Source organism: Trematomus bernacchii, unplaced genomic scaffold (assembly GCF_902827165.1).
Source record: "Trematomus bernacchii unplaced genomic scaffold, fTreBer1.1, whole genome shotgun sequence".
Lineage (NCBI taxonomy): Eukaryota > Metazoa > Chordata > Actinopteri > Perciformes > Nototheniidae > Trematomus > Trematomus bernacchii.
Window position 1 is genome coordinate 551,052 of NW_022987626.1, and position 12,888 is coordinate 563,939.

At 42.5% G+C, this 12,888-nt stretch overlaps 1 protein-coding gene across 1 annotated transcript in view; it reads left to right on the forward strand.

The window, feature by feature from the left end:
* Positions 1 to 2,820: 2,820 nt before the first annotated feature.
* The window catches only part of zmat4a (zinc finger, matrin-type 4a), a gene marked incomplete at its 3' end in the record, with an annotated part of 149,723 nt that continues 139,655 nt past the window's right edge, over positions 2,821 to 12,888 (forward strand). The window contains exon 1 of the mRNA XM_034132962.1: positions 2,821 to 2,971. Coding sequence (XP_033988853.1) covers positions 2,885 to 2,971 — 87 coding nt within the window. The remainder of the gene's footprint in view (positions 2,972 to 12,888) is intronic.

The following is a 12,888-nucleotide window of genomic DNA, read 5'->3' on the forward strand; positions in this document are numbered from 1 at the left end:
AGAGAACTCTTTAAAGTAGAGACACTACATACTGATATACACCTGAACATCAGCAGGAGAGAACTCTTTAAAGTAGAGACACTACATACTGATATACACCTGAACATCAGCAGGAGAGAACTCTTTAAAGTAGAGACACTACATATACACCTGAACATCAGCAGGAGAGGACTCTTTAAAGTAGAGACACCACATACTGATATACACCTGCACATCAACAGGAGAGGACTCTTTAAAGTAGAGACACTACATACTGATATACACCTGAACATCAACAGGAGAGGACTCTTTAAAGTAGAGACACTATATACTGATATACACCTGAACATCAGCAGGAGAGGACTCTTTAAAGTAGAGACACTACATACTGATATACACCTGAACATCAGCAGGAGAGGACTCTTTAAAGTAGAGACACTACATACTGATATACACCTGAACATCAGCAGGAGAGGACTCTTTAAAGTAGAGACACTACATACTGATATACACCTGAACATCAGCAGGAGAGGACTCTTTAAAGTAGAGACACTACACACTGATATACACCTGAACATCAGCAGGAGAGGACTCTTTAAAGTAGAGACACTACATACTGATATGCACCTGAACATCAGCAAGAGAGGACTCTTTAAAGTAGAGACACTACATACTGATATACACCTGAACATCAGCAGGAGAGGACTCTTTAAAGTAGAGACACTACATACTGATATACACCTGAACATCAGCAGGAGAGGACTCTTTAAAGTAGAGACACTACATACTGATATACACCTGAACATCAGCAGGAGAGGACTCTTTAAAGTAGAGACACTACATACTGATATACACCTGAACATCAGCAGGAGAGGACTCTTTAAAGTAGAGACACTACATACTGATATACACCTGAACATCAGCAGGAGAGGACTCTTTAAATATAATACTTGAGTAAATGTACTCAGTTTCTTCCCCCCTCTGTTCCCTCAGGGTTTCTGCAGAAGCTGAATCACCAGAGGGGAAGATTCCACCCGTAAATCCTCAACCTTTATGATGGCCTACATTCTGCTGCTCATGCTTCATAACATATCTGAGAGTTGTTTCACTCTAATCTCATTCCAGACTCTTTGCATCTATCTGCTGTTAAATTGTTGCTAAGCAGTTTGTGACCAGCCTTATTAAACGTGTAAATACATTCAACGTGATGCATACATGCAGCGGAGGGGGAGGGCATCCGATTTAGGGAAACTATGTAAAAGAGGGAAGAATTAATAGTCGACAACCACTCCTCCATAATGCATGTCATGAATATATTCCTCTGCTGAGTAATGAGATGCAGAGAAATCTACAAATGAATAAAAATAGATCCTCCGGCCTCGACACATTTTCTCTGCTCGCAGATCCGTTTGCATGCGGCTGTGATCAGAGAGCGCTTTGACTCAGGGAGGGGAGGCTTACTTTAAAATGTATTCTGTTACAATCACCTGTAAAAGCTTTATGCAAACAAGACGAGAAAATACATATCAAAAGGATGTTTTTTGCTGAAGTGTATTCTGTAAGACAACAGAACAATGTGACCTTAGAAAAGAGAGATATTTAGGAACAGAAATGATTTTATTTGTAGGAAAACCTGCCTTTCATGAAGCAAACTCAGGCAGAACGCTGAAACACATGAGCACATACTACAGTTTATAAAAGCAGAAATGACATCTGAGCTGACAGAAAGTGTTAAGCTCTCACACAGTATTTTATGAACATATAGGAGCACCTGCTGAATACAAAATAATAAGATGCAGTCGGCGTATAGATTCAAACTAAAACCAATAGACAGTATAAAAAGGGGAAGGCTATTGACTGGTGCAGACTACAGACTGAATAAAATGGGTGCTGACTATAGACTGGTACAGGCTAAACACTGTCTGAAATAGGTGCAGACTAAAGACTGTATACAATATAGACAGGTGCTGATTTAAGACTGGTGCAGACTATATACTGGTGCAGACTATATACTGGTACAGACTATATACTGGTGAAGATTACTGGTGCAGACTATATACTGTACTGGTGCAGACTATATACTGGTGAAGATTATATAGCTACTGGTGAAGATTATATACTGGTGCAGACTATATACTGGTGAAGATTATATACTGGTGCAGACTATATACTGGTGCAGACTATATACTGGTGAAGATTATATACTGGTGCAGACTATATACTGGTGAATATTATACTGGTGCAGACTATATACTGGTGAAGATTATATACTGGTGCAGACTATAAATTGGTGCAGATTATATACTGGTGAATATTATATACTGGTGAAGACTATAGACTGGTGCAGGCTATAGACAGGTGCAGGCTATATACTGGTGAAGACTATATACTGGTGCAGGCTATAGACAGGTGCAGACTACAGTATATACTGGTTCAGAGTCTGAACCAGAATATAGCCTGCACCAGTCTATAGTCTGAATTTCAGACTATATACTGGTTGAGACAAAACTATATTTAGTCTGCCCCAGTCTATCTTTACTATAAATAGACTGGTGCAGACTATAGATTGTCGAAACAGGTTTATTAGATTAGATTAGATATAGTTTATTGATCCCAATTTGGGATTTTTTTTCTCACAGCAGCAGACAAAATCAACTGTTAATGCAGATGTAATTTAAAAGCTGTTATGACTATGCAAACTCATACTATACGTAGTACACTATGTTTACATGCTGTCAGGTGCAGATGATTGTATCTGATGCTCCACTTTCGGCCCCGCCTCCTGAACCGCCTCAGCCAATGGGAGCTCAGTGGGCAGGGCTCGGCTGCACACTGGCTCGCGCGGAGTCCTCGCGCAAGCAGCAGACGCTCCTCGCGCTCTCTGAGTCTCCACATCCTCCAGTCCATGGATTACACAGTTTCCCTCCAAGTGGAACATCAGCTGGCGGTGTTTCCCACGCACCTCTACCAGGAATACAGCGTGGAGGTTCAGGTGCGTGCTCCTCTTCCTCTCATCTTCCTCTCATCTTCCTCTCCTCTTCCTCTTCCTCACAGCAGGACTTTATGGAGATGCGTTTCTGCAGCTGCTCGCGCTGCATGCTGATTTCTCTCAGACTCTTGTTGCTGGTGTGCAGCTGGACCTCATAAACAGCTCGTGCATGCAGGTGTGTGTGGTGTAAAGTAACTAAGTGGATTTACTCAATTACTGTACTTAAATACAATTCTGAGGTACTTGTACTTTACTTGAGTATTTCCATTTTCTGCTACTGTGTACTTCTACTCCACTACAGTTCAGAGGTAAATGGTGTACTTTTCCTCCACTACATGTATTTAATACCTTTAGTTACTTTACAGATGTGGATGAATGATGTGAAATATAACCAAGTGTTAAATCAGACTTTAGTTCCACCTGGAGTAAATCCACAAGCTACCCTGCAGTATACAAAGTCATTCAAACTAGCTGCACCTTTACCAGCTTTGAGAACACTTTCATGATCAATCATTATAAAACATATCATATATATTATTCTGAAATGGACCAATCTGCACAATGACTACTTTTACTGTCGCTACTTTCACTATATTTTGATGAGAATACTTTTCTACTTTCACTTGAGGAACATTTTGAATGCAGGACTTTTACTGAAACAGAGTATTCCTACACTCTGGTACTTCTACTGTGAGTACTTTCACTTTTACAGTAGTACAAGTTTCAAAATCAGGTCAGCTTTTAGTTTTATTTGTAGGAATGTGAAGCTCTGTCAGCATCTCCGCTCTGCGTGCAGGGTGTCGATTCTCTCAAGGTGACATCTAAAGGTGTGTGTGTGTGTGTGTGTGTGTGTGTGTGTGTGTGTGTGTGTGTGTGTGTGTGTGTGTGTGTGTGTGTGTGTGTGTGTGTGTGTGTGTGTGTGTGTGTGTGTGTGTGTGTGTGTGTGTGTGTGTGTGTGTGTGTGTGTGTGTGTGTGTGTGTGTGTGTGTGTGTGTGTGTGTGTGTGTGTGTGTGTGTGTGTGTGTGTGTGTGTCTATGATGTGGGATATAATTACTTTCATCCATTGATTTGTCCCTTATGGTTTCTGTAGTCGATTGCAGGTCAAAGGTTCCTATCGTTTCTACGAGTCATTATTTCATGTGTGGGATTGTTGGTTTATCTGCATAACAGCGGAAGAAACAAGACCGCCTGTAGAAATAATCTGTCTATAACATGTTAAAGTATAGCAGATAAAAACACACACACACATCATGTGTGGAGATAAAATAATGAAAGCTTGTTCTTTGAGACGCTGGAACTAAAGCAGTGTTGTATCTTTCTCCTAAAAAACATATTTGATGATCAAAAAAATAGTGATTTGTTCCCTTTATCATGAGGTCCCAGTTTTCTGTCTTCCTTATGAATCATAATCACCTCGGTTTATCTGTCGCAGAAGTTACAAGGTGACACAACACCAACAAAACTATAAAACCCACAAAACAAAGAAAGACTAGGGACAGACAAAAACAAACAGTGCAGTACTCATGTGTGAGTATTTACCCCCACAGTAATAACACCGGACCCTTCCTCTTGAGTGTAAGATGATATTGGGGACTGTTCCAATGGCAGAATGGACATCAGTTTTTCAAGCATTACAAATATCAGGCGGTTTTTCATCTGACCATTTCTGCAGTATTGTGACGCGTGCAGCATTCAAAGCAACTCTCATGTTGTGTCCATGTCTATGTTCGTCATTGGAATCTAAACTAAGAGCAAAGTTATATGGATTCAAAGGCAAACACTTAGCATTGACGCCCGAAAAGATCACATGTTAGGGCACGATTGAAGCATGAGATGACTGCCATTGCCACAGCTCGTGTTTAAGAAAAGGCTTCTTAACTCTGGAAAACATTTGTCCATAAAAGTTTAAATAATATTCAAACACGTCGTGTATCATCTCTGAACAAGATCGACTGATAACCAGTGATATTCAGCGTTGAGTCGTGTCTGGAGAAACGATAACAAAGCTTTTACTTGAGAAGCTGTGGGAGAGGATTAAGGCAACACCTAACCTTCATGATCTTAGTTTCCTGTTTTATTTTGACATTTATTTTGTTCTGCCTCTTCCCTGATTGTGTTCACCTGCTGCCCCGTGTCTCACCTCCCCAGCTGTGTCTTGTCTTGTGATTACCCCCGTGTGGATTTAGTCTCGTCTTCCCTTGTGCTCTCGGTCATTTCGTCGTCGTTGTTTCTCTGGTTTTGGCTCCTGGATCTTTGTCTGTATTCTGGCTTTTCCTCCCGTGTCCTCCAAGTCTTCCTGGTTTAGTTATTTTGTTTTTGTTTGCTCCTTTTCCTTTTGTTGATCTTGCCTATTTGTGCATTTTTCTAGTGTTTGTTTGGAACAGCTTTCTTTTATACACCAACCTCTTTATTCAGCATTTGGGTCCTGATCACCTCCTGCTCCTGACAATCACATTCTGTTCGAAATCGGATCAAAAGTAATGTCAAGATTTGTTTCTAATCCTCTTCTGCAACCATAATACGCTTTCCTTTTTCTGTCCCCAAAAAACGAACTGAATTAATTATTTGATTATCAAACAAGTTGCTGTTAATTATTTGTTGACTGTCAACAATAATTATTCAGCTAATCGTTTAAAGCCCTTAAAAATCAGTTTATTCCATCCTGTAGTTGCCAGGCAGGACTCACTTAAAGTGGACCTATCATGCTATATTATAATAATATAGTGTAGGACCATACCTAGGACTTTTCGTACAATGTCCCACTGTCTGGCTGCAGACTGCATAAAGTCAAGTGCTCGGCGCAGTTGTCGGCGAAATGTCATTGAAACAGCTCCTTATATCCGTTAGCGCAGCTAGCTAGCACCAGATGCTAACAACAACACGTAAGGTGTGCCTCGCTCGCGCGAGTCGCCCCACACATACACATACACACACCCTCCCGGTCCTCCCGATGGTCAGTCCTGGCCTGCCGGTGAGCGTGGAAGTGTGGTCTGCCACAAGCGGGCGGCAGGAGCGGGGCTGTCAGCATCAGCTTGTAGATGGTATTTTAAACTCGATGCGCTCTGAAACTACGGGGCGGCCGAGGACAAAAAATACACATGCGTTAATCGCGTTAAAATAATTAGTGGCATTATTTTTTTTTTGCGTTAACGCGTTATTAACGCGTTAACTTGACAGCCCTAATATTTATACTTTTTTTTTTTTCAAAATACCAAACAGATCATGCGTTTTAGCCATGCCTCATTTCGGTCAATTTGAAAAATGTTAGCTCTGTTTTTGCAAAGGCTGATTCAGTGAGCACAGCACCATCTAGAGGCCTGGCATATGTACTACAGCGTCTCCAGCGCTTTCGAACGGCAATGGCCGTGGCTGTCTCCTCCTGATTGGTGGAGTTGGCCCAATAGCCGTAGCGCCACCGTCCTGACGTCAGGACAGTGTTCAAATCTGGATCAGTTTTTATCAGATCCGTTGCAGCCCCTTTTTTAGAGATTTGGGTATGGAGGAAAATAGAGAGGGTTGTGTTTTCTGACACTTGGTGAGTTCCCTGGAACACCGGGGACACATATTCATGTAGAAAAGACGTACAAAAGTGCATTTTGCATGATAGGTCCCCTTTAAGATAAGGTAGATAGAACTTTATTGATCCCAGTTTGAGACATTTTTGTAATTTCTCCAGCATGGAAATCAAACGGAACAAAAATATAAAACACACTTGTTTTTTACTTTGCTTTCTTTTCTCTCAGGTGGCTTTTTAAAATCAGACGCAGTAATTGCTTTGTTCCCCCTCCCCCCAATGTGTTTGTCTTTACCACACAGTGATGTCCGTAATTAGGTCTGAAACTGACGGTTGTTGGCGTCATCAATAACCCGGCTGATTAGTTTATTGATTAATCAGCTAGTTGTTGGGTGTATAACGTGGGGAAAATCACATTCCCAAACCCAAATGTATTTAGTTTACTTCACAAGAAACGTAAATACTCACGTTTGAGGAACTGTGGGCAGTTATTTTGTTGGTTTTATTGCATATTAATGTAAATTAATTGATATTTCATTGATTCTCTGTTGACAGAAGTTCGCTGTATTGTTTCTAAATACAGCTGGAGATTTGATTTATTTAGATTATAATGAATGTACTTTATTGATCTCACAACTTAAAAAGTAGTAATCAGCAGATGTTTAGATATATATTTAGTTTTCTGAGTGCAGTCGGTGTCACTTTGGTCCAACAGAAGATGTTTCATCTTAAAGCAGCTCCCTCTTTCACCTGCAGCAGCTCAACTCTTACTTAAGATCCAGATACGGATGATGTGTTTGGTTCTGCAGCCTCCAGCCAGATGAGAGAAGGAAAAATGCAGCGTTTCAAAGACGAGCCGCTCCGAGCTGCATCTCAATCTGCCTCATTTAGAGTTTCCCTGAGAAGCTGCAGCATATCTACACAAAGAACCACTGTCAGCCAGCAGAGGGCTCCATGTTGGAAGCTCTATGCTATCAGAGCTGCAGGGATGAGTCCCAAAAACTCACTTCCTGTCCCCTGGTCTGGAGGTTGATGGGTTTCTGAATGTGTTTTTGGTCAGAAATAAGGTCTGTGGTTTACACAAGCTGAAGAGATGTCAACGTTTTGTTCTACGACATAAAATACGTCAGTAAATACCCCACTGGTGGATTTAAAAACAGAGGTTGCTAACAAGTGTCTAAATGAGATGACTAAACGCCATCACGCCCAACGTTAGCCACCTTTAGCTTAGCGGTGGTGACGTGAAGTCATGTGACCGTGCTGTAGTTCCTTTATAGCCCAAGATTAGCCTCCTTTAGCTTAGCGGTGGTGACGTGAAGTCAAGTGACCGTGCTCTAGTTCCTTTACGAGCCCAACGTTAGCCACCTTTAGCTTAGCGGTGGTGACGTGAAGTCAAGTGACCGTGCTGTAGTTCCTTTACGAGCCCAACATTAGCCACCTTTAGCTTAGCGGTGGTGACGTGAAGTCAAGTGACTGTGCTGTAGTTCCTTTATAGCCCAACATTAGCCACCTTTAGCTTAGCGGTGGTGTAGTGAAGTCATGTGACCGTGCTCTAGTTCCTTTACGAGCCCAACGTTAGCCACCTTTAGCTTAGCGGTGGTGACGTGAAGTCAAGTGACCGTGCTGTAGTTCCTTTACGAGCCCAACATTAGCCACCTTTAGCTTAGCGGTGGTGACGTGAAGTCAAGTGACCGTGCTGTAGTTCCTTTACGAGCCCAACATTAGCCACCTTTAGCTTAGCGGTGGTGTAGTGAAGTCATGTGATCGTGCTGTAGTTCCTTTACGAGCCCAACATTAGCCACCTTTAGCTTAGCGGTGGTGACGTGAAGTCATGTGACCGTGCTGTAGTTCCTTTATAGCCCAACATTAGCCACCTTTAGTTTAGCGGTGGTGTAGTGAAGTCATGTGATCGTGCTGTAGTTCCTTTACGAGCCCAACATTAGCCACCTTTAGCTTAGCGGTGGTGTAGTGAAGTCATGTGATCGTGCTGTAGTTCCTTTATAGAATATTAGCTTTTTACTTCAGAAATCATAAAGTGTTGTTAATATGTGGAGATTATCCTGCTGAACTAAACGTGTAAGTTTACACCGGTGCCCCTCAAGGCTGCGTGCTCAGCCCTCTCCTCTACTCCCTGTTCACTCACGACTGCGTGGCCACACACAGCTCCAACACCATCGTGAAGTTTGCTGACGACACGACCGTCATCGGCCAGATCACAGACGACGACGAGAGGGCGTACAGAGAGGAGGTCGAAAACCTGACATCTTGGTGCCAGGATAACAACCTCCATCTCAACGTCAGCAAAACAAAGGAGCTGATTGTGGATTACAGGAAGCAGCAGGGAGAGGGACACGCCCCCATCGCCATCAATGGGACTACGGTGGAGAGAGTCAGCAGCTTCAGGTTCCTCTGTGTCCACATCACTGAGGACCTGACATGGACACACCACCACCATCACCAAGAAAGCTCGACAGCGGCTCTTCTTCCTCCGCAGGCTGAGGGGGTTCAAAATGGACTCCAGGATACTCTGCAAATTCTACAGGTGCACCATAGAGAGTATCCTCACCTTCTACAGGTGCACCATAGAGAGTATCCTGACCTTCTACAGGTGCTCCATAGAGAGTACCCTGACCTTCTACAGGTGCACCATAGAGAGTATCCTGACCTTCTACAGGTGCACCATAGAGAGTATCCTCACCTTCTACAGGTGCACCATAGAGAGTATCCTGACCTTCTACAGGCGCTCCATAGAGAGCATCCTGACCTTCTACAGGTGCACCATAGAGAGCATCCTGACCTTCTACAGGTGCACCATAGAGAGGATCCTGAACTTCTACAGGTGCACCATAGAGAGCATCCTGACCTTCTACAGGTGCACCATAGAGAGCATCCTGACCTTCTACAGGTGCACCATAGAGAGGATCCTGAACTTCTACAGGTGCACCATAGAGAGCATCCTGACCTTCTACAGGTGCACCATAGAGAGCATCCTGACCTTCTACAGGTGCACCATAGAGAGGATCCTGAACTTCTACAGGTGCACCATAGAGAGGATCCTGACTGGCAGCATGACGGCCTGGTACGGCAGCTGCACCGACCTCAATCGTAAGGCTTTACAGAGGGTGGTGAAAACTGCACAGAACATCACCAGGACGGAGCTGCCATCCATGGAGGACCTTTACTCCCAGCGGCTCAGGATGAAATCACTACGGATTATCAAAGACCCCCATCACCCCAGCCACAAACTGTTCAGTCTGTTGCCGTCTGGCAGACGTTACCGCAGCATCCTGGCAAAAACAAAAAGATTCGGAGACAGTTTCTTCCCGCGGGCAGTGAGACTGTTAAACAATTGAACTGCTAAAACAATTTCATAACATTCATCTGCTACTTAGTAATATATATCTACTATCTAATATATATCATTACAATAACTTGTATATAGACTCGTACTGCACTATTTCACATACTCACTTTATTTTATAACTATTTTTCTTTTTGTATTACTTTTACTATCTGTATTATTATTAGTGTTGCACGGTGTACCGATACTTGAAAGGTACCGCGATACCCTGCCGTTAAAAACGTTACGATTCCTCCGTTTCATTAGTATCGGTACTTTAAGAATGACGGGGAAAAGTACTCCGGTGAGAAAGTGCTGTTTTAATAAGAGCCGTGTGTGTTCAGCGCTCTGCTTCCACTCCCTGCAGCCGTGCCTGCAGCCCCTCCCCTCTCAAGCACGCTCTAAGTGCCTCCCCTCTCTCGTGCACGCGCTAGCTGCCAGAGTATGTGAGAAAACGAGAAGCATGGCTGCAAGTGGGAGTGAAACTGCCGCTGCGCCTCGGCTTGTTGACAAAAAAGACGCCAGAAGCTACATTTGGAAGTATTTGAGCTATATCTCTGACAGTGAGGGCAAGCCTACGGACACCACGAGGCCTGTCTGTAGGACATGTTTTAGATCCCTGCAAACCAAGGGAGCCAACACATCAAACTTGGCTAAGCACCTCGCCGACCGGCATCCAGAGCTGTTTAAAGAATTTAAAGACAGACAGGTTAGCGAATGTGATGGATAACATAATTACATCATGCTCAAGCCCATGCCCTCAAATCTAAGTCAAACAAGTGTAATTTATTTTGTGACAAACTAACGTTTTGGTAGTTTGACGAGGCAATTAATGGCAATGATAACTGTCTAATATGGCTATCTGTTTAGCTAACTTACCAATGTGGCTAACATCTGCAATGTACATTTAGTCAATAATTATTTATATTACTGTACTATTACATGTTAATAAAATATAAAGTTAACTATCAAAGAAATCACATAAACTCAAGTATAAAGAAGAGACCATGTTGTAAGAAAACACTTAACAGATAAACTACAATTTTATTGATCATGAAAATAATAAAAGAAAAGTATCGAAAAAGAATCGGAATCGCAATTCTTGACTTGGTATCGAAACCAAAATGTTGGTATCGTGACAACACTAATTATTATGTTGCATTGTTGGAGAAGCCTGTGACCTAAGATTTCCAACGACATAATTACTCTGTAGCTATGTTAGTTTGACAATAAAGAACCTTGAACCTTGAAGTATAAACGTTGAGATTATTTTCTGCAATAATCCAAAATCACATGGAGAAATCCCATTGATTATTTTTGTCACTGCAGCACTTGTTTTTGCTACGACACAAACCTCTCCATCACACAGTGTGAACGTTTTACTACGAACAGCAACACGTTACAGACGGCCTCAGATAGTAAATCTCCTTCATGGACCCTTGCTTTAATATCCCAGTGATTTTCCTGCGTCTCCTCGGGCCCTCCAGTCATATTTTCTATTTCTGAAAAAAGCTTCAAGAGAGGAGAAAAACACTTCCATTATTCCTCCGCCTGCTGCCTATAATTTGGGATGCCTATAAATAAAAAGCCTTTGAAGCTCAGTGCTTCCATGTCATCAATAACTGTTTGCTTTTGTAAAGTTGAAATTGCCTTCTTTGTTGCTTTGCTCTGCCTTCTCGCAGCAGTCGTTCGCGGTTCTGTCTCCATTGTATCTTTCACAGAAGGTCAACAGAGATGGGTGTGAGGATATTTTTAAATAGCACACAAAGGAACAAACAGCTGTGTTTTCACAGATTGTAGACGTGGTTTTGAATCAAACAGCTGACAGCAAAGTCATGACGGAGGGAGATGTGTGCTCTATGAAAGGTGACGAATCGTCTTTAAAGAGTCCAGACTGGCCCTCGATCTGCAGAACAATGGGCATTTGCCTTTTAAAAGTATAATGTGTGGAGGAAACTTCTGTGTAGTAATGCATGGAGTCACCGACTCAGGAAGGAGACACGGTGAGAGTTGGAGCTTTGATGTCAAACACTGATGGGTTTATTCAGAGTATTCGGCCGGAGGATTCACATCACAAGTCAAAGAGTCAGAGGTTCTGACCACACGGTAGAGTTGCCACGTCAATTCTGAAGAACCTCTCTCTATGCTAGACCTTTTAACAGGTTCACAGAGAGAAATCAACATCTCTGAAGGAGTAGACTAAACACTGAATCATCTGCGTCCAACGCTCATGGCCTCAAGGATTTCACATCCTAGAGTCCACAAACACCGATAAAGAAGTGCCTCAGTGTTCTCACAACAATTACCCTTCGTGCCAGTCAAGTTGACCGGTCTCACACTGGTGACAACAACACATATGGCACCAAGGCCTTTCCTTAAAGGAGATAACACATGTCAGAGTAAAAGGTTAGATATCTAGAAGAATTATTCCTTAACATAATGCACTCTTTACTTGTAGTTTTTAAAAGGGATGTCGAATAAATCATCCGGTAGCTTTGAAGGAGTCCATCAATAAAGTTCCATAAAGTGTAGAGAGATAGTCAAAAAGATGTTTTGATTTTGATGCTAGAGGTATCGGCTGAATTGAAATCCCTCTCTAGACTCGCAGACCGAGGCATTGCAAAAACGTTCATAAAAAGTTCTCCAATGTGCTCACGGTGCTTTGCGTCCAGACTTTAAGAGCACCAGGTGAGTCCTTTTATTATCCAAAGAAAAGTCATCCCTGCATGTCAAACTTTCCAGATTCAAACTATACAATCACACATCTGCAGAAACAAACATGACAGATATAAATTAAAGCCTACCGATCGATGGATGTTTGCAACCGTCCTTCCAAACTTTACTTTCTCAATGCTGTGAAGAAAAACAATATTTGAAGTCTGGAAAGAGTGATGGTGGTCGATCGATACTTTATATTGTTAGACTCCCTGAGTTCAGGTACTTGTAAATTAGTACTGGGAGGGAAAAGTCTAACCAGTGCATCCTTAGATTCCAAGAACATTCACTGAAAAAGGCTAAAACTCATCCTGAAGTCCAAGACCAAGCAGTTCTCGGAATTAAGTGTT